This window comes from Poromitra crassiceps (genome assembly GCF_964638095.1).
Source record: "Poromitra crassiceps genome assembly, chromosome: 10".
NCBI lineage: Eukaryota > Metazoa > Chordata > Actinopteri > Beryciformes > Melamphaidae > Poromitra > Poromitra crassiceps.
The window spans coordinates 20,282,640-20,310,617 of NC_139631.1; the positions used below are offsets into that span (position 1 = coordinate 20,282,640).

A 27,978-nucleotide genomic window follows, 5' to 3' on the forward strand; every position below is an offset into this window, starting at 1 on the left:
AGAGCAGAGCAAGGAATTAACCATTCTACACTAAAAGGATATTAGTGTGAGGGATATATATACCACTTTCATAACATGTGTGTCACTTAGGGTGTTGAGCAGTGTCTATTTTTTTATTTGTCTTTATTGAATGTTCCAAAACTGCATGTTTAACTAAGAATAGGCTAATAATTATTTCCACTCACCACTTATTTAATGTGGTTACTTTACTTTGTGGTCAAAAGTTTGGAAGGAACAATGCATGCTGGGAGATATGCAAATGTGTTTGTCCAATGGGTCCAATAACATTGCTCTCTGTCAGAACTTGCTTGGATGTCCTGATGTTGGTTTAGTAGCAAAAGTAAACACAAGTTAATAGCAGCATTCACTATAGACTCTTTAGTGAATACTTTCCACAAAATCATGAACAATGAAGAAAACCAGAAGGAATAGGCTACAGTAGAAATCCCTATGGGGGGATTATCTATCCTATACGTCACTGACGCCCCCCCTCTCTCATCTCAAGAGGAGCGTCATCATATCATGGAGCCATATGCCAAAATGTAGTTAAACTACATAGTTCAACTACATGTAGTTCACTACTCCCCAACACTGTTGACTACTCAGTATGATGCGTCACTTTACATTAGGGTACACAAAAAGAATAACTAATGATCAGGCCTCAGGCCTGTGAGTGTGACAGAGTATTTCTCATACAGAACACTCACTATGCTCTGTGTCTGTGTGCTGGCCTCAGGCCTGTGAGTGTGACAGAGAGTATTTATCCTATAGAACACTCACTTCGATGCTCTCTGTCTGTGTGACAGAGTATGTCTCCTACAGAACACTAACAGTAATGATTCAGTACTCATGCAGTAACAACTCTGGAGCAGCACTTAAGGGGGGGAACGATAAAGCTAAGTGGTGTTAAGTAATGATGAATGAGTCACTCTTTGGAGTGAACAGCTTTGATATTAGCTACTCATGAACTATTAGTTACTAGTAACTACTACATTATTTGTGTACGTTATTGTAAAGTGTTACCGAATGAAGTGCAGAAAGTGTGATGATCCCTGTGGGTCTTTCAAAGCTTAGAGAACTTGCAGGCAGGGGTGTTGTGGTAAATACAAAGGTGGGTAAACCATCCAAGTTGAGTAGTTTACCCACCTCGTTTCCCCTCATTGATTGATAGTTGATCTGAAAATAGGTGAGTAAACTCTGCCTCATTTCAAAGGTGGGTAAACTGTTTACTTGCATTTACCCCCCACTACGCCCCTGCTTACAGCAGGGTCTGGCTCGTCCCAGCGACAGTGAAGGAGATGTAAGAATAAGGGTATTTTTAAACGGTGCATTACCTTGCAATGTCATTGTGCAAATTAATTTTCAGTTTATTCAGGCGATTGTTCTTGCCAAGGTTGTGGTCATCAGAAGTAATGCCAAGTGCAAGCCCCCTTTGAAATGTGCAAATCCATTAACAAATGACACCACTTTAAATGTTCTACAGCCATTAGCACCTTTCACAATTCTTGTCATAAATGTAATTCAAAGTGGACAAATGGGGAATGAAGAAAAACTCTAAGAAAATCAGTAATAATAGAGGACAATACATTCAGCAAAAGTTTAGAAATACATTTATATTTATTAACTAATGAATAAAACAGTAACGTACTGTAACAGTCCTATTTGCTTGTCTAACTTGGTTTGGAATGTAGAAAGCAGCACCACATTCAACTGACTGACCTCCAGGAAACCATTGCTAAATGGTCACGGTGATAATATAAACATTGGTTTATTTAGAAACGTACTAGTCTTAAGAATACATGTAGTCTTCAGTGTCCTGTCAAACAATCTTAAGATACACTTTAATAAATCTTAACTACTCTCATGAATTCAAAACCAATAAACAAACAAACAACACAATTAAATAATCTAGTGGTAGAACATTATAGCAGAATTTTGATACTTATGTATTCAGGCAATGTGTGTGTCATGGAGTAGGGATTGTGATAAATTCTTGTGTAACTTTATATTCCCTTCAAGTCCAGAGAAATGGACCGTATGTGTAAGTTCAGACAGGAAGACTGTCTTGTTTTCATTCACTCACTCTCCTCCTCTCTTCCCAGCTCTCCTGAACAACAGCTGATTAGGGGGCATTCGCGCTTTTGCTAAACCAATCAGAGTTAGCCACATATTCCCATTCAGCCAATCACACTCTTAGCTGGCAACCGTAAAAGCTGTTCTCCCCTCATACACTGTCTGCTGTCATTTCAGTGTGATTTGCTACAACCCTCCTCCACCCCATTCACCTCCAGGTCCAATATTTCCAGAAGGCCTCTTCTCAGTTCTCAGTCCCTCACTACCACCAGGTCTAGACTCCACAGGGGAATATCCTATTCTACTCTTAGCTTCACTACCCCTTTCATAATCACCATGACATCATGATGGAGTCTAATCATTGCTCTCATGTAAATGTAAAACTGTTCATTAAATAAGTGTCTCCTGATTGAAATGCACATGTACTTGGAAGTCAGTTAAGTGCAGTTGACTGAGTTCTGACCGGTCTCATCTTCATCCCATGGGAATTGGTAGTTATTTGACGACTGATTTCTCATAGCTCATTGAAGAAGTTCTTCACCTGTGCATGGAGTAGAAGATACTTCAGATTCTCAATGGATCAAAAACATGAAACACATCAAACCAGACAACAGAAATTTATACATGGGCAGTTCATGTTCTCCCAAGATCAAAGACGTTAACCCAGTGGTGGACAATCATGTGCCATAGAGCAGTCAAACTATTTCACATCAAGGACCCCTAAACTGACACAAATTAGACGACGGACCCCCATTTTATAAGATTTTGTCCCAGGGTCCACCATCTGATAAGATTTTAGCTTTAGTGGCGAGCGACTCTCCTTTTGCTCTGTTTGTTTGTTTAATGTAGTTTGTGTTATCTAGTTATTTTCTCTTAGTTTTAGTTAACTTATTGTTTCAACTTTTCCTTTGGTGTATCCCCTCATTTGTTACTTCCTTGGTTATAACATGAGTGGAGTCATACACCAAAGTAAATGTTAAAACAATAACAATTTATTAACTACAATGAAGGAAAAATAACTACACAAGACAAACTACAGCAATAAATAAAAGAACAAAACAAAAGGAGGGAGAGAGACTGAATGGTCTGAAGGTTTTCCTTAAGCCCAATGGCCCAGGTGCACCCAATCAGCTTAACAACCCCAACACCGGGCTCCTGCAAGACAGGCCTAGGAGAGGAGGAGGGTCATCACATTTTCAGATGTTTTATAACGGAAAGTGTATGAAACCCATGGCCAAAATAGTCATACATTCTGTCATTGTGTTACTTATGGTTGGAATAGTGAAAATCAATTACTACCCTTTTTGCTGGGGCCTGGGGACCCCCTGGAGGTCCCCGGACCTCACTTCGAGAACCACTGCGGCATAGAGGGTCTTGAGTGTGTTCTAACCAAAGGCCACAGCAGGTTTGATGATAATGTCCTCCTCTCTGACTGAAAGTGTGCTAATCAGTGAAATCACTGCTGTAGTCTTTGGTTGGAACAAAATTGCCCACCACAATAATGTACAGTCTGGTGAGATGAGTACAAGCACTGGGACAGTGCCCTCATGTGGTTAACTCTGGTATGGCAGCTTCTAACACAAAGTCAAATAGACAACATACGGTACCTTTGTTATAAATTGATCCCGCACGTCTGGATTTCTCTCAAATTCCACACTGGCATCCAGTTCTAACACAGGTATCTGTTTCAACTTCTCAAAATGTAGCCTGAAAAGAGAGGACCACAATACTGCATTATATCAACAGTCTCTATATCTATAGTCTCCCCAAACCACCTGAACAGCATCTGCTCACAGCCATGCACCAGATGCACTTCAAATGGTTTCCCAACTCAGTTTCCCAATCAGGAAATCTACCAATAAATGTATATTGCTAGAAATTATTGATTTATATCAATTGTATAGACACTGGGCACAACAGATGGGCATTTTGAGGTAATTTCTTAGCTAACTTTAAATCAGTTGGCTAGCTCTACTGTATGAGCAAGTCATACCCCCCATAATTGATGGACTCGAAAAATAATCCCACATCTGGGCATTAAGTGCCATATTTCAAAGGTCATGCTGAGATGACAAGGTCTTTGATTTTTTTACATTTTAGGAGAGTTCACCTGGCATAGATGTCACCTCAAATAGTCTTTGAGCATTACTCAACCAATACCTCAAGAAACAAGTCTAGTCTAATTAACACTCACTCAGTGCTCTTCTCAACAAGCCACCTCTCATGTTGAGTGTGCAGCTTGTCCAGGTAGTCCAGTTTGACTCCTTTTTCCTCCGCCCGCCCTCGACGTCCCAGGCGCTCCATACATGTCTAAGAGAGACACACAAAATTACTGTTTGTCTAATGTACGAGACTAAACAGGGTTCCCACTCATTTATAGAGATCATTTTCCAGGACATTTTCAGTGATGATCTAGCTGGTATGACAGACAGGGATCCCGCCATACACTATGTTCCTCTTTGTGGAGGTTTGATTTAAAAGATGTGCAGTTTATGGCTATAACTTATCTATGAAATAGATAGGGCGGCTGTGGCTCAGGGGGTACAGTAGGGCGGGTCATCCACTAATCACTTTGGATAAAAAAGGTCGGTGGTTTGATCCCCGGCTCCTCCAGTCCACATGTTGAAGTCCTTGGGCAAGATACTGAACCCCAAATAGCTCCCGATGGTTGTGCTAGCACCCTGCGTGTTAGCTTGCCGCCATCGGTGTATGAATGTATGGGTGAATGTAGGCACATTGTAAGAGCTTTGGATAAAAGCACTATATAACTGCGCTAGTGCGCTGTGAACTTTTATAGCATTGATGACATCATTCGAACCATAGTGATGTCACAATGTTGGTAAATATTGCTCATAGACGATCGGTGGCAAAAAACATGATCAGTGCATCCCTAATTTTAAGGCCTCAAATTCCGGTGATTGGATTTTAGACTTTTTAAGGACCCGTGGGAAAGTAACCCTGCAAAAAGGTGTGCCCATAGTGCATCATCTACAGAGTCTCCACCCTAAAAATGAGGACGCAAAATGTCTAGTCTCTTGAATGAATAACATGAAATCTCTGTTTTGTGCATACCAAAGGAGGGGCTCTGAGGTAGATGATGCCCTCCAGCTCCACCTGGTACCCAAACTGCTCCACTAGGAAGGAGTGCCAGTCCTGGTAGACTGCCCACTCTGTTGAGTTGATAACGCCCTGCTCAAACTTGTTCAGGGTAAAGATGTATCTAGTGGGAAAGAGTGTCAACGTGCAAGAGAAATACAAGAGGATCCTTTTGCAGAGATATGTAAACATGCTGTGTTAACACATATCCATGTAATTAAAGTTGTATCGCAGGCATAACTTGATTTATTAATCATTATAATTAATAACACAGCAATGTGTTTTTACTGATACCAGGTTTAGTATAAAGGATTGCTCCCTATCTGGAGATGAAAGGGAATACGGTAAGTGTCTTGGTCAAGGACACCTTAACTTAAGAAGATTCTTGCCTATGGAGGTTGATTATGAGTCCTCCATTTCAAGGAGCCGAAGTCTCTCTACCACCCGCATTTGGAGAGACAGTAAGCTTTAATCGTGGCACCTGGCATCTTTACTGGCATTGTCCTGTGGCAGCTAGAGATGGCGGTAAAGATGCCAGTAAATATGCCGAGATACCGGCATCTCTCAGAGGTGCCGGTGTGAGTACCGGATCTACTCACCCTACCGGATGTGCTCGGCTCGGGGTCCGCGACTACAAATAAACTCTCACAACATTGGGGCGTCCCGGGGCTCACCTGGTAGAACGTGTACCATATAAGGCTTAGTCCGCACGGCTGACCCCAGGTTCGAATCTGACACGCAGTCCTTTGCCGCATGTCATCCCCTCTCTCTCTCTCCCCCCACCTTTATGTCTGCTTACTGTCCTGTCGAATAAATGCAAAAAATGCCCCCCTCCCCCCCCAAAAAAACTCACATTTATTTTCAAAAAGTAAGGCTCATGTTTGAGAAATGGTCCTGTAGTCCTGTATACTTGAATCATGATCGCTGAATGTTTGTATGATTCATATTTTTAATATATTAATGTTCCAAAATGTATGAACTGATGATAACATCAGTAGCTTAGCTTGTTAGCTAATCTAAAATGGTCGGACATTTTAGGGGCATGTTAATCCCACGTGCCCGACGTACAGCCAATCAAAAAAGATTCCGGAATCTCTGAGAGATGCCGGTAGGAGGTGCTGGTAAAGATGTCTGCATCTCTGAGAAGTGCTGGCATCTTTACCAGCACCTATCGGCATCTTCACCAGCACCTCTCAGGGATGCTGGTATCTCAGCATCTTTATCGGCATCTCTAGCTGCCACAGGAACATTCAAATAAAGATGACAGGTGCGGTGCCACGATTGGGGCCAGCCCTTGCTGGGCATTTGTGCCAATTTAGATTCACTTTCACTTTCCTGTCCTGACTTGCTCACCTGTCACTGTAGACGGAGCGCTCAAACACCTGGACAGGTGTCCCCTCTGAGCGGAGCAGGCGAGCCGGAGGGGGCTGCAGTTGTGTTCTCAGCCGGCTCATACAGGAATATGTCTGAAATGTGTAGGACCAGCGCTCAGGGTCCTGGTACATCATCTGCAGCAGGTTGCTGACTGTCTGCCGGGGGTCAGCCTCCATCTGAAGATGCAACAGGGTAAACAAGCAGAGATACAGGAGATGGTCAACTTGTCATTCGTTAGTGTGAATGAACATTTACTGGCCTGGGAATGTGCACACCTACTTTAGACGTCCCACAGTCAATGCTCTGCCACTTGCTGACAGGTTCAGGTACCACCTCCCAGTCCTGACCAGCTGACTGCAGGAGTCTTACAAATGTCGACTTCCCAACAGCTGATGTTTGAAAGGACAAAACACACGTGTTAAACTGGTCATTAACAACAAATATGCACGCCTGGTTATAAAAGTGCATTACAGTGAGTCTGATACTGATATACAGTAAATACTGCAGCTCTTACCAGTGTTCCCTTCGATAGAGACCCTTTTTACTCGTGTTATTCCATCTTCAGTTGAAACTCTGCTTGACAGACAATTTGACGAGCTAGAGAAACTGCGCTTGGCCATACTAACGCTACTTAATTAATTTTGTTGCAGTGTTGGGCAAGTCACTTTCAAAATGTAATATACCGGTACTACATATTACTAGTTACTTTCATTTGAAAGTAATACGTTACTTTACAATATTACTGTCTGTGTAGAGTAACTCGTTACTTATTACAATACTTTTGCATTACTTTCACCAAATAGCAGCAGTAGCAGAATGACATCGTCGGCCCAGAACCATCCCTAAAAATATTTTCAACCGTCTTGAAGTCAGTGTAAACAGTCCAACAATCTAAATGTTATCCTTTTCTTTTGTTATTGTCAGCTATGTAATTTGCATAAAAACACACAATTTGATTATTAAACGATTGTATCTTTATGTGCTGTGATAAAAAAAAAAAAAAAGTAACTCAATTTGTAACTTGTGTTACTTACTTACTTAAGTATTACTGAAATCCTATTGGTAATACGTTATATTACTGAGTTACTGCTAAAAGTAATATATACATGTACTTTTGTTATGAGTTACCCCCACTGTTTAGTTGTGACAAAAGCTGGTTTTCCGAAAAATTCCGACTCTGATCTCTTCCACTGTACAGGCGCATTCCAGGGAAATCTGAAACGTCGCAAATACACATAGCCTATTCTCGTTTCGCATGTCTCTCAAGTTAAATTACTTGTAAATGTTAGGTAATAACTTTGAGGACATACGGTATCATCTTCTGCTGTAGCTATTTGCTAGCGCGGAACCAACGAGCTTTGGTTTGGCGGAACGGAGCACTGTAGCAGTGGCGCAACAACAAAAAGCCCTTCCTGAATTATTTTCACAATAAAAGCTCCAATGACAAACCTGTGACAAACGCCCAAAACGGCCTACCCTGAGCTATAATACATATGATATAACATACCAGTATTACTCCTATATATACTTAAATTCCGTATTTAATTAAAAAGCAATCACATTTATTTTCATGTAAAAAAAAATCACACATTATAAAATTTCACAAGACCGTTGACATGCATTTTTTTTTATTAAAAATCTATTTGGACAAAGTGGTAAACATTTGCAATTTATATACTAAAGTTAGAATCTCCACAGCATACTCTACAAAATACTAAATTAGTGCTTTACTTGAAATGCAGAAATTCTCAGACATAACTGAAGACACTAACTCTCAGATGATGTTGACAGGTTGACACCAAGATTAAAACATTATTCACAGTAAATGACAAAGAAAAGCATTTTCTTTAGTTGAACTGCTTTTGATCCGTCCTCAACATCAATCACTGTACAAACAGTGACGTCACTCTCAGTAGCTTGTGTTTTTGATGGTGATCTTCTGAGCTGCCTCAATCTTAAACTCGTTGATACCTGAAGGAGCAAACAATCATCCTTTTAGCTCAAATACCAAGGAAGGAATCTTCCTTTTACCATTGTGCAATTGAACCAGGAGATCAAAGTTGTGTACAGATAAAGCTGTATTGGTAAATCACAATGTAATGTACATGCGTGCGTGCGTGCGTGCGTGCGCGCGCGTGTGCTCACCCTGACTGAGAGTGGTCCCATCTGAAGAGAGGTGCCAGTATCTGCGGTCGCTCTGTCTGGCCTGCTCTTCATTCACCGCACTGAGGAAAGGCCCCCACAGGCTGGACTCCTTCTCAAACCTGCAGCACAGGACAAAAGATTTCTCACTGTGGTCAATCATACCGGACTTGGAATAAGCCGAAATGCAAAGATCACCTGTGTCAGATTAACTCACGTAAAGCCGCTATTCTTCCCCTGGAGAAGCACCAGGGCTTCCAACAGGGAGCTGCCCTTTGGCACATCCACAGAATAATCAGCAGCCACCCCGCTGGATTTCACCACTTCCACCATCAGAACCACTTTGCTCTGGCTTGGTAACACCAGCACAGGCTCCCTGGGCTCCAGGACCAGGCTGTCTGTAGGAGGGCACAGGCACATGGAAACCCAAAAACCATCATGATACAGAACACAGAGACTATAAACAACACAGAGGTTATAATGCTGCATGTGTACCATCCTCAATGCGGCACTCCTTGCTTTTGACATGCAGGTAAGTCTTCTGCTGGAGAGCTGGCAGTGCTTGAGATATGGCCATGAGGTTGTGATATGTGTTGCTTCTGGCATCTGTCCTCATGGCCTCCATGGATGCAGCACACTCCGCAACCTGGCTGCCCATCGCCAATAAGGCCTTGGAGACAACACATGAGTACATTTAAAGCAGCACATTTAGTTTTATTAGGTCTCATACAGTAAGTTTAATGAGACAGAGAGAGGGGGGGGGGCACAAAGAGTTTATCCTTACCTGAACGGCCAGTCCTGTGCTGAACTCGTTGCCTATGTGACCGTCGGCCCTTTGCGCGGCCAGGAGCTTCAGCTTGATCTGAGTAAGAGCTGTGTCCAGATCAGCAGCGTTCTGAATCTGCACATGGGAGCCAGCATCCTTCACACACTGCAGTGCCATTCCAGCCATGGCATAGGTGTCTGTGGAGGGGAGTAGGATTAAATAAACATATTGGAAACATATTAAGTCATAGAGAGAACACTGAGCTGTTAGTAAATTAAATGATTTGATGTCTCTCACATGTCAACATATCAATGGCATTAACAGGTCTGAGGCTTATGTACAGGTTCCCTCCCTGGGCCTGCATTCTGGTAAATTCCTGTAAAGTAATTCACTGTTGAAACTGTCATTAGAGAACTTCAGAGAATTTAGGATTTTCTGACTTTCCCTGTCTGGAATCTATATATACATTTGGCAGTGTGGACTCTGTTTGTCTGTTTGTTTGTTTGTTTGTTTGTTTGTTTGTTTGTTTGTTTGTTTCAAGAATTTTGACCTGCCACAGCTATGCCGTTTTACGTGCGATCAGGCTGAAACTTTCAAGGGGTGTAAAGAGCACCCGGGGTGACCTGACGGAGCGAGATTTTTTTAATTAGGGCAGATGAATTGCCCTAATTGCCCTAAGGCTGATTGCCCTAAGGCTGAGGCTATAGTTTAGTGATGATGTCATCAGTGATGTTATCAGTGATGATGTCATCAATGATGATGCGAGGGCCAGCTCGGCGAGCTGCAGGGCAGGCGAGGCCTAACTTTCACAAAAATGGCACATTCATACGCATGAATTAGTCATGCCAGTTAAGTCTATTTTGTAAACGTCCAATGTATGTACTGTATGTATGTATGTATGTGTGTGTGTGTGTGTGTGTGTGTGTGTGTGTGTGTGTGTGTGTGTGTGTGTGTGTGCACGTGCGTGTGCGCGTGCGTGCATGCATGCGTCCGTGCGTGCATGTGTATGGGAAGAAACACTTGAACGAAATTGGGAATCTCATGTTTTAGATGAGGTTATTCTAAATTAATTAATCTATGAAATGACTTAGTGAGGATTGTATCGTAAGCAAACCTAAAACCTACTGCCTACAAATCTTTGACTTAATATAAGAGAAAAGTTGAGATGAGGTTTGGCTCACCGATACACTCAGAGTCGCCATGTTTGATGTGGCCGTGATGGACCGCCTTGATGAGCTTGTTGCTGACGTGTGTGTTGACCCTGATGCCGCTCACACACAGAGCCAGCACACCCTGAGAGTACTGGTAGTAACTGGTCAAAGGTCGGTGGCTGTCTGCATAAAGGAAAGAAGAAATAAAAAAAAAAACAGACAATGTTGAAATGGTAATTATTGCATTATTGCACTGTAACTAATTAAACAAATTAATTAATTAATCAATTGAGAGATTTGAATACAAAGTCACCCATATTCGACCCAAAACTGGAATCAAATGTTATCATTCACAGACAAATATAATCTACACTGTGCTGCAGGCAGCATTCTGAGGAAAACTAGACCCTACATCCTAAAATTCAATTGTGACGTATTCAAGGATAAGATGTCCTTGCAATACAGGTAAAAGTAGATCCATTATGAAAAGAAAATGTATTCATAACATGTAATGACAACAAAAAACGTCCTGCTCCTGCCGGTGAAACACATCGCTGTCAGGTGAAAAGAAGCAGCTGGGTCTATGGCTCTCCTCAGATAGGCAGAGGGGGTGGAGCAACAACTGGGACAGCAGAGAGAATGGACCAAGTACAATTGTGGAGAAAATGTGAGAAAAATCTGGGGGGGGGGCAGGGGGGGGGCTCAGAGCACTTACAGGCAATGTGCTCCTTCTCTTGCTCCATCTGCCTCTTCAGGTGGGTCAGCAGGGTCTGGCTCGTCCCAGCGACAGTGAAGCTGATGGTGTTGAGGTCGCAGCAGGAGGCCTTCAGAGCCAGAGTGTACATCGCCAGGAGGCCCACCACAGACTGGCCCCGAACCAGAGAGCTGAGGGGGAGACCGGAGAGAGGACACATCCAGGAAGAATAGAAATTCACTTTACATCTTGTTTCACAACAGCATTACTTTTGTTGTGCCCCAGTGATAAAGAGGGGCAACGAATAGGGCTATTTTGCTTGGTGCAGTGCATTACCTTGCAATGTCATTGTGCAAAAGAGTTTTCAGTTTATTCAGGTGATCGTTCTCCTTGCTGCGGTTGTGGTGATCCGAAAGCCGTAACGCCAAGTGCACGCTGGGATTAGGGAGTCCTTCATGCCCCTCTAGAGAGCGTAGGAGATCCTTATTGAGCGACAGGAGCAGTGCAGCGTTGTTAGATCCCTCAGTATCTGGATTAATACATGACCAAAGACAGGTCAAAAGCAGAATGTTAGATGACAGAAATATGGAGGACATAAAAACAATTCAGACACTCGGGTGAGATCAACCTAGTGCACTGAAAAGCCAAAAGACATTGCAACACCAGACCTGCTGCATCAGCAGTCACATGCAACCGGAGGACAAAGACTAGAGCCACTTATAAGTTGAAGAGTGTTGATGTATCTGTCTCATTGATGTGCTATCTATCATTGACTCCAAAGATCAAACATTTACCACAATTCTCTGTAATTTCTGGAAGCATTGTGTAAAAAACTGGATGACAATAGCACTTAAAGCAACATCAAGTGACTCAGACTCATGAAATGGGTAATTGCAAAATCAGTGAATGTCCAGAGCAGTGAGTTAGGTGTCAGCAAACTGGGTTATTTCCCATGGTTCAGATTGGTTTTGTAAGGGTTTATGAAAAGAAAACTAAAGAGTTATAGTAAAATAACTAGTGTAATTGTAAATTGGATGAATGGAAAAGTTACCACATGGTTTGCTGGAGACAAAAGCCAGTAGTCCTGCAAGAATGATCAAAGACTGCATTCTGGATAAGCTGGATAGAGACAGAGACATTATGAAGTAACACAGAGGACATACCACAACACTGTTATCATCAAAACGGCACCTAATATTAGCCAGTCATGAAATGAGAAGACAATACAGATTTCAATCAATAAATTACTTAATTATAAACATTCCTATATAAACCTGATACATTGTCTATTCAATGACGTTAGGTAACTATTATCCCGCTGGATATAACTATTGACTGTAGTTTATGAATAGCAATGTGTGTGTTACCTCGTCAGACTGAGACAGTCCAGTGTGAAGACTCAGAGCTGAGTGAGGAAACAAGCAGCAGAGACAGGTTCATTTCACTGTCACATGACTTGTTTGAGATGACAAAGCGATGAAAATGCACAACTGCCCCTTTAAGAACAGCTGTTCAGGGTTCTGACTCGAGAGGAGGAAGAAGCAAACAAACAGAGTTTGTCAAACTTTAGCTTGTCAAACACTCTTTGTACTCGGTGCTATGTCATAGCCTATGAACATTACCTATTGAGTTTGTTGACGTTAGTGAACCGTACTGTCGTCCCGTCTTGACCACTTATGTCGATGGGCTTGACCAGTGTTTACTTTAGCTAACGCTAGTTGGGTTGACTTGCTTTCTCATATTGACTACAAGTCCCATAATCCATGTTAACGGATACGTATTTCCGACTACGACTTTCTCCTGCGACCATATCTGCTGCTGCTGCTGCGACTCCACTTTATTGATACCAGGGCCCCGTTCCAATACCCATACTTGTACTTCTTTCTTGTAGTATGTACTGCCGCTGCCCTCACAAAGTATGGATTGTAGTGTGCAGCATGCATGCAAAATGCATACTATTGGGACACACTACATCTGTCGTCACGTGAGCTTCCTGAACTCCGACCTCTTGCTCACTTCCGCCGACGTCCGCAGCGCCACATTTGAGTTTTTTTTTTTTTTTTTTTCAATAAACAAAGTCTGGCAGTAACAAACAGTACATTATACAAAAAATTCAGACTAAACATTTACAAAATTGGAACAGACAATCAAATAAACAAAATAAAATAAATAAAGCAAAAACATTAAGTCAGAGATCTAAACAGGAATCAAGATATGCATGTTTTGGTACACACCATGCTTGTTTGGTTTTAACATATTTCAAGGCTTTCTTAAAGTTAATTATCTCATTCATGAACACGCAGCTCAGTCAGTGCGACGTAACTCCAGTAGGTGGCGGTAATGCACAAAAAGTTGTTTGCCAACCGCCATAAAACATTAGAAGAAGAAGAAGAAGACATAACTTCCTGCTGCGCAAAGGATTGTGGGGAAGTTTGGCTGAAGCAGCATGCATCGATGCATACTCCGAAATAGGAGCTGATGTAGTACAACATCCTGGTACTCTTGGCATACTGCATCTGACATACTATGTATTGGGACACACTAAATCTTTTTTTGCCTACTAAATAGTATGGAAGTATGGGTATTGGAACGGGGCCCTGCTTACTTTTTAAGTAACGTTAATTCATACCAGAGTTACTGTTATTTGAGCGATTTGTCTATTCTATGATTGCATTTAATGTACAACAGTGACATTTTCACCGTGCAAACACAAGAATGATACGAGCTATGGGAACACGCAGACTGCAAAGAGTGTGAACTGAGTGGAGACTAGCAAAACAACATCAAGGGGCGGGGTCAGCAAAGCTTGCAGACGTTTCTACTACCTCCCGGTGCATTGTGTGTTTTTTGCGTAGAAGGTAACCTACATTTACATTGACGTTGTAGCATAACGTGACGTTCAGCAGCTTAGCCTACTTCGTAAAACTGACCCCATGCGAACACCATAGATTTCTAACTAGTGTTAGCCATTTGCGTCACTTGTCATATCATAAGTTCAAGTGCAGCAAATATTTATCCCAGACCACTTGATGTGTTATTATATGATTCCTGATCTAACGCAACAAATCCCTCTGTAGTTATCTACTCGTCCACCACCGTCCACTGTCATCTCTTCAACTGGACCATCATGATGCATCACTCCAGCCCCACGTATCCATTCTCCCTCACAAGCCTTCCTGAAATGGGGATTGACCTTGGATCTCCAAGTATCTCTGGACACCTTCAGAGAGGAGCGGTCTCTGAGACGTGAGTGCCACATGGGGCGCACATGGGTGCAGAAGTTCACCTCATAAATTTGTCAGGAATTCATCATTTGTGATCATAATTTCCCCTGCATTCTTCATTTGGTGATTAAGATGAAAAGTGGGCTCCCAAAATCGTGACTGACAGACACTGCCTGAGTGACATCACAGTTGGGCAATCACAGTGACATCACTGATGAATCACAGTTGCTCGAGTGGCATCACTGATGACATCACAATTGCTCAAGTGACATCACTGATCACATCACTTCCATCACAAATTGTGACTGACAGACAGACAGACAGGCAGACACCACCCACCGCCATCATGCACCTGTGCGTACATCACTGATGAACTGCTCAAGTGACATCACTGATGACATCACTTCCGTCACACATCGAGCAATTTTAACTGGGATACATCTGCTGTCTTGTTTTGACTCAATGACCCATCATGTCTTTTGAAACAACTCTGTCTCCTCACTTGTCCCACAGCAGCTGGGAGAGGCGGTGCCTGATGAAGCATAGGAGGAGAGCTGATGATGAGTGAGTGAGAGAGGCAAAAAGCCCAAATGTATTTGACCATTTGACTTTACTGTGCTACGTTCACCTACAAGACTTAGACTTAGAATATGTATCCTGACTATCTTCAGAGGATGCAGTGCCAAAAGGAGGCGGCTGATGGTGGAGGAACAATCTGACATTTTGGAGAACTCCAGCTCCAGTGTTGGTCATGACTGGCCTCCTGCAAGCAGCTGCCCTCCTCTGTCTGCACAACAAGCCAGTCCTGCACTTCCACCCCTCTGCCCGGGGCCTCAGGAGTCGCTGTCGCCTCAGCCCTCCACTACCCTGTCCCGACCGGAGACAGAGGGCTCCTGCATGGAGATAGAGGCAGCTCAGAGGAGACTTAAGGAGATCGAGGATAGGTGAGCAATATATATATAATACATGTATACAAGATATAATGGTGTTACTACTACTCTGCTACCTTTGAATGACTGTTGAGATGTGGATGTATCACAGGATCACGCTGGAGGATGACGATGAGGATGAAGATCTGGATGTAGAACCAGCCCCGAGGCGGCCCGTGCTGGTGTTGTCTGACAGTTTGAGAGAGGGTCTGCAGCGTGGCATCAGTGACATCCTCCCCCACACAGTAGCCCAGTCTGTGTAAGTGCTCCACTCTGTTGTTAAAATCACATTCAAAGAAATGCTGCAACATGTTCCAGTGGATTAGTTTGTTCCTTTGAGAGCTGCAGAAACAGTCACAGGGTTCCTACAGTACATGGTCATGGAAAACCTGGAAGAGTCATGGATTTTCAAAATCTTGTTTTCCAGGCCTGGAAAAGTGATGGAATTAGTAAAATCCTTGAAAGTTTTGGAAAAGTCTTGTGTGTAATGAAATAGTTACAGTGATCTTCTGTGGATAACCTTCCATGTAATGTAACATAACGGCAAGTTAATTTTCTGCATCTTGTTTACTATCATGTACATTTCTTCACTTATTCTTCACTTATTATTATGATATTCCACAGACATTCACTCTGGACCCAGTAGCATCTTCTTACTCAGTTTCTCAGTAAGAAGATGGTTACTGATTACTCACTTGTATTTTAGTGCTGCTTGTATTTTGTATTACTATTTTTATGGTAAATTTGTGTTTTATTTAAATAGTTACGATGTGATGTGATGCAGTGACTCTAAAGCACTAAAATCCAATATAAAGAGGTATGTCCTATTTGTCCAGTGGATTAATAATTTCTGTTAACGCCTCACATTACATGGAAATTCTATTATGGATCCTGAAAAGTCATGGACAAGTTTTGAAATTTCAAATTTCATTTTCATATCCATGAAAATGTGTGCGTGAACCCTGCAGTTACCTTTCTCTCGTCGGTCCTGCTTTTTGTCTCACCTGCTTCTCCCTCGTTCCCTTAGGAGCCAGTCCTGTATGGAGCTGGTGCTGTGGCGGCCCCCAGAGGACGCTCTGTCTCGGAGGCTGAAGGACACCCTACAGAGGCAGCGCAAACAGCAGACAGCCAGTCGGCAAACGCCCACCCCGTGTCCCTCCCCCACTCCTCAGAGTCCCCTCAGCCCCGCCAGCCCACCTGGAGACACATACCCCCCCCTGTACAGCTTCCCTGAGGCCCACAGCTCTGGAGAGGAGGACATGGAACTGTAGCTGTGGTTGACGCCTTGAAAAGCCACAACAAAGCAGGAAAGACTGCAGGTATAGTCAGCCATTAGACTGACTCAGTACCAGTTATGTTGGTCAGCCTCGCAAGGAATGTTGCCTCTACATGGATAGTGTGCTGTTTTGACCAATTTGTGCAATACATTATTTGCTGTACACAGTACAATCACTCATTTTTGGTATTCTGACTATAACCCCTAGCAAGGTGCAACGATAGCAGGGACCACAAAGCTACCGTTTTTTTATTGGTAATTGTAATTAATTTCTATGCATTCTTGGGAGGCCATTGTCGGGATGTCAAGACATATGAAAGGTTTACCTTCTGTAGAAACCCGTATGTAACCAGCTATATGTTACATTCATTAATACACAGGACAAGATGTTACTACCCCTTGTGCCAAAATCCAAGGTAAATGTAGAAGCCCAATCCAGATGAAAAACAAGCAAACAAGCGAGTGATATAACCATCATCAGATGCAACAACATAGGAGACATCAGGCTCCGCCGTCATAGATCTATGGAGTCATTACTCGGATGGACCAATCACCAGTTATCCAGCATGTCATTGGGCTTCTCAAGTGGGCACCTTCCTTCACCGATGTTTCGTTAAATTTGGCCCACGAGTCGACACCTCAAGAAGGCTGAACGGTGTAATCCAGCGTCCTGGAAACACCCCCCTCTATGCTACCACCACACAACTCCATTTTACCTCACCATCTGCTTCCAGCAACCTAGGATTAACCTAGCCTTAGCCTTGAACCTAGCCTTCACCTAGAATTAGCCTAGCCATCCCATGTCGGTTCCGTATGAAATTCTTAATTACACCACCAGTACCATACGGCCATACCCAATCGATCAATCAGGTTTCTTCTGCCAATGATTCAGCCCTGTTGATGCGGACTGTCAATCATGACCAGCAGCAATAGAAATCAATCAACTCCACACAAGGCCTCTTACCTTAGCGTGCTCCCCAGCTAGTATGTTTCCTCCTTAACCACAGCCATTCACTTGCTCGTTCTGCTGCCCGAGACATGTTCCTAACCACAAGTTTCAAGCTCTATCTCTGAATTACATATAATAAACAGAAAATAGCCTTTGCAATTACAGAAATAACTAGGTATGATTAGTATTTTACCAAACCTTGGTCTAGAGAACACCCTGATATAAAAGTGAGCTTGTTCTTTGTTCAACATCAATAGTGTAGGGGGAAAAAATATATATATATTTTTTAGGGTAACTTTCTAAAAAATGGGGGCATTTACAAAAATTTGGGGGCACTTAAAAATGGTAATTACTGCTAAAGCATAGTGTGAACAACAACGGTGTTTGTGAGTGTGTTGTTCATTGTCTACTTCTGGCAACCAGCTTGCCAGTGCCGAGTGTGTGTTAAAGATAGAAATGCAAATTAAATGAACAAGAAGAAAATGATGGAAATCTTGGGGATCATGTTTTTTAGGGGCATTCTGAGATTTCAGGTGGCATTTTTGCCCTGGCTAAATTCCTACACTGAACATCAGAGTCCAGCACCTGATTTTGCACAGTTTTTATTTTTAGCTTTTGGGAATAGCTGCCAGGATATTGACAATTGTCCTTGTTTTCACATTTGCTGACAGCATGGCTTCTTGCGTGGAGTTGTTGGACTATGTAACATACAGTACACAGTGGTTACTTGTTTGCTTTGGAGGAAACAGTATCTTAACCTGATGCTGCCAGATGTTTTGTTTTCACATAATCTGGGAACGAGTCGCTGGGGAAACGGTTTCAAAGAGCAGGCACTTTAAAAAAATACCTGGCAGGTGATTGGATGAACGAACGGGATCCTGTCTGAGGCCTTCTCGCTCTCTAGAGCGGTCCGGCAGGGCTGTTGTATCTCGCCGTTGTTTTTTTAGCTCGCCATTGAACCATTGGCTCTCGCCATCCGAGCTAACACAGCAATCTTTGGTGACAAATCCGGTACTAACGAGCACAAAATATCACTCTACACAGACAGTGTTTTGATATACTTAACTGACCCGGCTGATCCGTTCCCTCCTCTTTTAGAGGAGTATAGTGCAGCCTCGGGATACAAAATAAATCTAACTAGGTTTTGCCATTAAACACTCAGGACTTGGACATTAGAACTCTTACTGAACGGCTGAAGGTATGTCCTTGTGGGTTTAAATACCTGGGCATTAATATTAGAAAACATGACAAAGGTGATTGGATGAACCATCTGTCTAGCACGGGCTCACTTCTCGCTGTCATCACACCTAAATCCCACCCGCAGCTGCCTCTGGATGCTGATTGGTGCGAAACGCTGGTGGTTCAGATTCAAACCAATCTATTGGAGCGTGGCAACTTGCAAGATGGATTTGTCGCGTGAACACGAATCCAACTGCCTCGCAAGGTTAAGAGAGTATCTCTCATGGTGAGAGCAAGCCAATCATCTGTGAGCTGTTATGGAATTATAATGAAGTCATGGAAATTCACATTTTGTGATTTGATTGTATTTTCATATGTACCGTACCAGAATCATGACCAGCCACTGAGTGTTACTACTTTATATTTGTTTCCAAATAAAATATTATGTTGCCATGCCCATGTACAATATTTATTCCATTATAAATTGTGCATGCATAGTTAACAGTATGAACACCAATAATATAACAAAACAATTTTAGCTATGTTGGAAGTCAAACACTAATGCCACAATTTCCCTTAATCATGTCACAAAAACACGTAATCTTTATTGTACAATTTGCAAAGGTATACAATACATCATGAGTGGTTGTAACATACAAGGGATTCCCACAAGAAAAGTGTCAACCTTATAAAAATGTCATCTGACAGGTCACATGATCCTTCATCTGCAGGCAGTTCATCACTCATTCACTTCCACAAACCAGTCTAACCTTAAGCCATAAAACTCAAATGCCTCAACACAGGAATGTGAACTTAATGACCAAATTTATTGATGCGTCATTTGTCACTGTGACCTGCTGGTCAGTCGCCTGTCACATGGAGAAGTACATCGGTCACAGTGAATGATTCATCTCCAAGGTCAACAGACATGACTTGAAATGCATAATACTCCGATTTATAGTACATCATATCAGTAGTACATGCATACACTACACACTCTTTAGGTAAGGTGCAATGTCGTTAACTCGGTACTGATGGGTGGCTCTGAATCTGGGCGTTGTCTTGAGATTGAGCGATCTGGATTGGAGACACCCATATTAGATGGTTTTATACAGACAAGCACAGAAATGATTACGCAACATCTACAATAGCTGCATTTTTCTTGTCATGTCTGTTTATGAACTGATTTTATATTTCTATAGGAAAGTCATTGAGTGCTGTGCCTTTGAAGAGGAGAATGTTTACTGTGCTGCTCCTAGTTTAGTGTGCCACTTATAAATGTATGCTGTGAATGCATCTTCCACCCATTAATTACATATGCCTTTGAAATGTGAGTGCATGTGAACAGGCTTCAGCTTCCTGCACTGTAAAACTTCCTAGATAAATTGTTATTGATTGGTGCTTTTCCTAGTTTGCAATGCATTATGTTGCCTGCAAGATTTATTACACTATCAATATACGTGCGCAGTCTGAACCTCTTTTCAAAAGGTACATTTTGTAGTGAGCAAATTATTATTTTTTGCTGCTGGGAGCTTTTTCTTGACACGTCAGCGTCTATAAATAATGACGAATGTGGATTTCAGTCCACATTTCTAAGATAATAAAAAAAAAAATGTATTCCCTCAAGTATTGACAAATGTGGATTCCTTAAAAAAGTATTGGCTGATGCAGACTGTGTTGCACAGTTGATTTCACTATTTTGACAAAATGTACAATTGTAAGTTGCTTTGGATAAAGGCATCTGCTAAATGGCATAATGTAGTGTAATCTGAAAATAAAACTTTTAAAGAAATGAGAGTCACCTGGTCTTAAAGAAAATTGAAAGTACAAATTGCTTGATAGCTGTTCTGGTAAAATCATTGTTTATGACCCTGGGAAAATACAGACAGCACAGAGGATAACAACTATCAACAATGATCCACAAGTACTCACTGTTTCAAGATAGGACCCTGACAAATCCAAAGGGATCTTCTTTAGAGGAGAGGGGCTGCAGGCGTAGGCATGATTTTCAGCACGGAGCTGCTTCACCCTGCTCTGGAGGTGCCGCAGCAGCTTGAAGGAAGCCATGTCTGGAGGCCCAGGGGAGGCACAACACTCCCCAGCATGCCAGGAGGGACAGGAGGCTCCATACTGAACTCCATCATTGCATTCCTGATGGGAGACACAGGCAGAGAGAGAAACAGACAGAGTATTTAATGAACAATTGAATGGTATGGACACAAGGAACAAGCTGAAATTGTCGGTTTATATGTTCCCACAGTCAGTCGCACATGGTACAAAATGTTTACCCTTGCAATGAGCCTCATCTCTCCTTCAAGCTTCTCAGACTTCCCCTGCTTCTGCTCTCGTGCCTTTGATGTCTTCCTAAAAGAAAGAAGACCAGATTTGAAATGTTGGAAATAATTAACACAACTGCATGCATGAGTTCTGGATGCACATGCATGGTTAATGCTGTTACATTATGGTCAGTGGTCTAATTGCAGTGAGATGAGGTGAGTTCATGGTTTTGTGAGGACAAAACGAGAGCTGGTTAGTAAATTGATGTCATCTACTCTTCAAACACACACAAACCAGTTACCTGCCCTTTAACAACTTTGTCTTGCACCTGTGGGATGGCAAAAATGAAAACGCACCTTGAATGAAAGAAGAAGCTTTTGATAGCCTATAGAGCTGAACAATCACATGACATCTCTTGCCCCAGAAGAGAGTTCCCCATTCATTTTCTCCATAGACATTTCGAAAAATCCTTATCCACCTTATTTCTAGCTGCCATGATGCCTATGGGTGCTTCTTCCGGTGTAATCCTTCCAGCCTTGTTGCTGACAGCTTGACACCCGTCTGTAATCAAATCAGGTCCAGCTTGGCAAAAATCTCGTTGATAAATATCCAGAGTTGCTCAAAGAGCAACAGAAATAGCGGATGTGATAGATACAATTATTACATTCCCTCAACATTGTCGTCAAACCAGTCTTATTTATTGTGACAAGCAACCCCCCCCCCTCCCAGTGTCGGAGTTTTAACGAGTCGTTAATAACGAGGAAATGGGCAAGCTGCAACAAACAAATCAAGTTAAACCGGACCTTGTACCCATAATTATTTTTACAGCGGTGCATTCAAAAATAAGGTGGATATAACGAGTTTTACTGACCGTAAATGAATGGGGCTCTTCCGGGGCAAGAGATGTCACATGACTGTTCATCTCTATTGATTTCTATTCTATGGAAAATCTAAAAATGGTTTCTTGACTATTATGAAGGGCAGAGAGCACATGTGATTTTCATTTCCAAACAGCATGGAAGGTCACTGTTCCATACTTATAATCCAAGAAGATGTGGAACTTTTACTCCAAGTAACAAAATAGTTAGCAACAATTGTGTGGCTGCACTTTGACTCGAGTTGTGGCATGTTACCTCTCCAGCTCAGCTGTCATCTCTTCTTCGAACTTGCGTGCCAGACGGCCGGCTGTCTGTTCCTTCCACTGACCCATGCTCCTCTGGACCCGCCATAGCTCCAGGTCTTTGGCCTTCAGCTGCCTGCGAAGAGACGCTGCCACCCCTCCCTCCTCATCCCCTCCCTCGCACATATGAGCCCAGTTCAGACTGCTTAACTCCTCAATGTGCGCCTGTCGAAAAAAAGATGGAATAGATGTTGTTGTTTGTGTCTATGTGTGAGTTTTACAAAGTATGCGAACATTGTCAGGTCAAAGTTCATACCTGAATGAGCCGCTCCTTCAGAGAATCCAAAGCCTGGTCTCTCTCCATCTCCATCTGTTCCCTCTGAATGTGCAATTCTCGCTCCTGAAAAAAACAAAATTAGAACTTGTAAACATCTATCATGTGTACATTTAGTGCCTTTACATACACTTGGTATTATGTATATCAAACATACCTTATCTTGACTCAGTGTCTCAGTGGTTTGTTTCTGAGAATCGAGCTGCTGGTTCAGATGGCTAATCAAGTGCTGTAACTGCTCTCTCAGTGTTTGGAGGTTTTTGAGTGCCTCGGCCACTGTAGGACTGCACAATAAAAGAGCATCTTACTGTACACATCTTAGACATAAATGAGCAAACCTATAGTATGTATGTATGTATCTCTGTATGTTTCATTTTCCTTGGATACTGTCAACATGACAGCATTCACATTTAGCACGGGTACCGGCAGGGGTCCCGAGCAGACGGTGACAGGTGACAGGGCCATATTTTTGAATTAGGTCATTAAGGCCGACTAAATGGGCAAAAATGGCTAATTAGTGACCAAAATAAGTGAACACAGGTTCTGCACCGTGGATAGCTCCATTCATTAGCTACTGATGGAGCACACACCTGAGCGGAGTCAGAATCACCCAGAAGGGAAGTGGACTATGAAAGCCCTCTGGGGGGAGAGAGGAGAGGCTGCATGCCAACTCTGTGAGCCAGGCCTGACTAATGGCCAGTGACTGTGTGCTCCAATCGGTATCAGAACTAGTCAAAATGAAAAGCTGAAAATCAATGGAAAACACCGGCTGTCTGCTTGAGACCCCTTCCTGCACCAGAGAGCCAGCATACATGCATGTCAGTACAGGAATGTATACCTGTGAAGCGGTGGCATAGCACTTCCTCTGGCTCCACTCTGTTCTAGTAAGAGGTGCAGATGCTGGCACTCTGCCCCCAGCTCTTGGGCCCAGTGCCTGAGCTGCCACTCCAGCCTGGCTGTGGCTTGCTTCTGGCTGCTCCCCCTGTCTCCCAGCATCACCTGGAGTCTGTCAGCCTCCTCCTCTGCCAGCTGAACAGCCCGTTCCAGCCTCAGCACCTTCTTCTGGTTCTCCTGTGACCACAGACCACATTATTCACTTTTCTACAACACCTCACATCACCGCCTGTCCTGTAAGCTGTCCCGCATGTTGAGAGGGTCTGTTCTTGCACCTGTTCCATGTGTCTGTGCAACCTGTGCACCTCCACGACAGACTCCTGCTCCCTCTGCTGCACACAGCCCTCACTCTCCAACTCCTGCACTCGCTTGTAGATGGAAAGAAGAACATGCAAGGCCAGAGGAGGTAAAGGTATTCTTTGTTATATCTACAGTAGTAATGTTACATGACATGATTGATAGACATCTTACTGTTCGGAGTTCCACCACTTTATTTTGAAGAGCCACTGTATTCTTCTTCTCTCGCTCCATCTCACGCCTCACTTTCTCCAAGCTCTTTCTGTTTTGCTCCTCCAGTATCCCACAATGCATCTGCACAGCTTCCACTTTTTCTGCCGCCCACTTCCTCCTCTCCTCCTCTATTGCTTCGTGTACCTGAGCGGGAGTGCAGTCATGTTGAAGAAACGTGTATCATGTCGTATATCGTGCATGCAAGCCCACGCAGCGGACAAGCTGCAGGGCGGTCGAGGCCGCGCAGCGGGTATATACAGTATATATATATATATATATATATATATATATATATATATATATATATGCAGGGATTTTACACACCTTCTCTAAGGCTTCTGCATGCAGCTCCTCTTCGCGGTTCTTCGCCACCTCCTTCTGTCGCTCAAGAGATTCCTTTAACTTCCTTGCTTCTTCCTCTTTTAGCTGCCAGGATGGGAAAAATTATGAAAAAAATCTCATGGTGGTGCAAGGTGCAAACATAAAAGAGCAAACAGATAATATGTGTTGTGGCTTTCTCAATCTTCTCAGAATATTTTTCAGGGAAACACACCGACCTGCATGGAACTCTGTAAGGACTCAATGTGCCGTGTGAGAGACACTGCCTGTTCTGTCAAAGCACTTGCTTTCTCCTCCTCAGCCTGCTTACAAACCTGAATACACACAGCAGGTCAGGGGGGTCGTCATCATTCACACTTTGGGGGGAAAATGTGTATTTTTCAGTATTGCAGAAACCTTTGTCACCTTCTGGATCTGTTGCTCATGAGCCAAAGCCAATTCCTTGTTCCGCCGCTCGAATTCTGCCTTCTGAATGAGAAAAGAGCATGACTTTAAACTGCATTACAAATAGCATGACATGTAGACGATCCCCACACTCACACAGGCTCCATCTGTCCCTACACTTACCATTACTCTATGGGCTTGCTCCTGGGCTTCTCTCAGTGCAGCGCAGTGCTGGTTCTCCAGGTTTTGGAGCTCCCCCTGCAGTCCATCTCTGTCTGTTTGCAAGACATTACATTCTTCCTGTAAACCCAGCAGCTGCAGCTCCTTCTGGGCCAAAATCCTCTCCAGGGAGCCCGCCTTAACCTTGTATTCTCCCAGTTCACCCTGCAGCTCACTCGCCTGAAACTCTAAAGCCTGAGAGAGAGAGAGAGAGAGAGCGAGAGAGAGAGAGAGAGAGAGATGAAGAAAGACAGACAGAGAGAGAGAGAGATGAAGGAAGACAGACAGAGAGAGAGAGAAAGGACGAGATGGGAGAGAGAGTACAGAGACTGAGAATAAGAAATGCACAAAGTGAGGGTGTTGACATTGTAGCAGTAGCTTCATACACAAATCTGTGTGTTTTATTCTAAATGATCAAAGTAATGCCACCTCAACCTGCTCCTGTTTCCGCCTCTGTTCCTCCTCCAGACAGGCGCACCTGTTCCTCAGGGAGCTCTCCTTCTCTGTGACCCGGTGGAGCTCCTCATGAACGTCCTCCAACCTCTGCTCCAACAACACATATCCAGAGACACATTCAAACTCAGAAACGCTCAAACAGAATTCTCTGTAAAGATTTTCACTCTAACACTGTACTTCTTGCATGGCGTCTAGCTTGTCTCTTGTGCGCCGCTGTTCAGCAAACAGTTCTGTTTTGGCGCCGTGCAGCTGTCTTTCCATCTCCTCCCGCTCCAGCACCGACACGACCACAGTCTTGTTTCCGAAATGGTGGGGCGAAAAGATGATGATGAAGCGTTGTATTAAACAACAAACTGAGATATTTGAATGTGTGAATGCCTGAAAGACTGAGTGAGTCAGGGAACTTTACCCTCTCCGTACAGCCTCCGTCCTTCAGAGTTGCCAGTTCCTCCTCTATGTCCCTGACCTCCTGCAGACACGAGTCTCTCTGCTTCTGCAGCTTACGCAGCTGGCAACTACAACACATTCACCACTGGATTACTCTTGTACAGTACTATCCCTCACAGAGGATTATGCCATGTCACCACCGGTCCTTGATCCCTATGCAGTGTAAGATCAGTAGTGGTTTGGTTTCACACCTGATGGAGTCTGTCTCGGCCCTGCTGTCTCTCAGACTGGAGTCCAAACTCCGCCTCTCCCGTTCCATCTGTGCCATCTCTGCACTCAGCCGCTCCAGCTCCTGCACGGCATGCTGGGACACAAACCAGAACTGTCAGCGTTAATAGACTTGCATACACAGTATATTCTAACACAGTATATTCTAACACTAACACAGTATATTCTAACACAGTATATTCTAACAGTATATTCTAACACAGTATATTCTAACACAGTATATTTTAACACAGTATATTCTAACACAGTATATTCTAACACAGTATATTCTAACACAATCAACATTTGAAGATGCTGCGCTGTACCTTCCTCCTCTGTTGAAGTTCAGAGAGTGAGAGCTCGACTTCACTTAACTGAGTTCTCTTCAACTTTAGCGTCTCCTCCTCGTTGTCACATTTCTAAAGCAAACGCAAAAGCAGGACAATGACTGATGCACACAGGAGAATCTATACAACACATGTACACTGTGTGTATACACTGTCCACATATACTGTAGACAGTATCTATACAACACATGTACACTGTGTGTATACACTGTCCACATATAGACGCTTTTAACTTGACAACATAAACATTCTAAATTGCCCCAGCTTCCTGTTGCAGTGTTTGCTAATACAATAGCTGACAGGAAATAAGCTAGGTTTCAAACTTTAAACTCTCGTAACGGGACAAGCCCCGTCTTTTATTGTCACACGAACACCACAACAACACATGCATGCGGCCACAACACACTCATGCTGACGGTGGCCGGTGAAAAGTGTCCTCTGCATTTAACCCATCCTGGCTTGTCCTTTCCTCCGGGGGGCAGGCCAGGAGCAGTGGTCGCTTTCTCGTACAGCGCCCGGGGACCAACTTCGGGTGTTGTCGTCACTGGTCGGATGACGATGACGATCTGATCTTCTGCATGTTTTTAGTGGGGGGGTTATATACGGAGGAACCCCCCTGGGGGAGCACGGGGAGAACATGCAAACTCCACACAGAGAGAAAGTCCCTTACGACAAGATACCCCACCTGGGCAGTAGGCACTGAAGATATGGGGGGGAACACAACCACAGCGCCCACAGTGTCCCAGGCGAGAATCGAACTCAGGACCTTCTGACTGTGAGGCGACAGCTCTACCACTGAGCCACCGTGCCCAGCAACTGTTCCCTAGCAACACAATTCGGTGAAAAGCGTCTATACAGTATGTGTATTATATGTATACATGCTGCTGGCTAGGGAAGCTCCTGCTCACTTGTCGGAGGGTAGAAAGCTGCTCCTCCATCTTTAGCCAGTCTGACTTGATCTTCTCCAGCCGACCCCCTGACATCTTGTCAGGCCGGCACCTCCTGCTCCAGCGGTTCTGTCCGTCATCTGTGTCCTCATCATCCTCACCCAAAGAGCGCACACACCTGGGAAACACAAACACCCACAGTGTGCACGTCGGAAACATAATGCAAAATAAGCATTTAGTGGTGTGACTGCATACAAGACTAAAATCCTCTGTACGTTTTTCAGTATTGTTCCGTTAGGTTTACCTGGGAGTGTCTCTTCTATTACGCTGTGCTTTACGGACAGGTGGACTTCCACAAGTTACATTTCCATGACTGGATCTCAGCACTTGGTGAACAAACAAACAAAAATTATATTAAATGATAAACTGTTATACTACTGTGTGGAGTCTTGGAGGAATAGCTCAGAGAGATATGGATGGATATGGATAGATCAGAGAGATAAAGCAAAAACAAATTCATAATTTGGCATATGAGTTACAGTATTATTGATTTGTAATTAGATACACAGTCTAACTTGCTTTACCTGATGTATATGGAGGTTCACTTTGTTCCTGTGTGGGTGTATCATAACCACTCTGGTCAGTGCAGAGGACATCCATATTCCTGACAGACTGAATGAGAGAGTGCCATCCTAGAGGGCCAC

The 27,978-nt window shown here is 43.4% G+C and overlaps 3 protein-coding genes across 3 annotated transcripts; 1 reads left to right on the plus strand and 2 right to left on the minus strand.

The window, feature by feature from the left end:
* Positions 1–1,686: 1,686 nt before the first annotated feature.
* Positions 1,687–7,329, minus strand: LOC310783617 (deoxycytidine kinase 2-like). Its single transcript, XM_083644516.1, has 7 exons — positions 7,058–7,329; positions 6,823–6,932; positions 6,523–6,719; positions 5,146–5,293; positions 4,268–4,383; positions 3,681–3,780; positions 1,687–2,614 (listed from the first exon to the last, which is right to left on the minus strand). The coding sequence occupies exons 1-7, from the start codon at positions 7,161–7,163 to the stop codon at positions 2,588–2,590; spliced, it is 804 nt and encodes a 267-aa protein (XP_083500642.1). The 5' UTR covers positions 7,164–7,329; the 3' UTR covers positions 1,687–2,587.
* An 885-nt stretch (positions 7,330–8,214) lies between these two features.
* Positions 8,215–12,405, minus strand: tcn2 (transcobalamin II; the record flags this gene model as incomplete). Its single annotated transcript, XM_083644215.1, has 9 exons — positions 8,215–8,514; positions 8,689–8,807; positions 8,903–9,083; positions 9,181–9,355; positions 9,470–9,648; positions 10,633–10,785; positions 11,318–11,487; positions 11,633–11,825; positions 12,348–12,405. 9 exons carry the CDS (start codon positions 12,403–12,405, stop codon positions 8,453–8,455), a joined length of 1,290 nt encoding a protein of 429 aa, XP_083500341.1. The 3' UTR covers positions 8,215–8,452.
* A 1,673-nt stretch (positions 12,406–14,078) lies between these two features.
* ccdc117 (coiled-coil domain containing 117) lies at positions 14,079–17,020 on the plus strand. The gene is made up of 6 exons (XM_083644002.1): positions 14,079–14,154; positions 14,374–14,542; positions 15,034–15,084; positions 15,192–15,464; positions 15,562–15,708; positions 16,477–17,020. The coding sequence occupies exons 2-6, from the start codon at positions 14,424–14,426 to the stop codon at positions 16,718–16,720; spliced, it is 834 nt and encodes a 277-aa protein (XP_083500128.1). The 5' UTR covers positions 14,079–14,154; positions 14,374–14,423; the 3' UTR covers positions 16,721–17,020.
* The last annotated feature ends 10,958 nt before the right edge of the window (positions 17,021–27,978 follow it).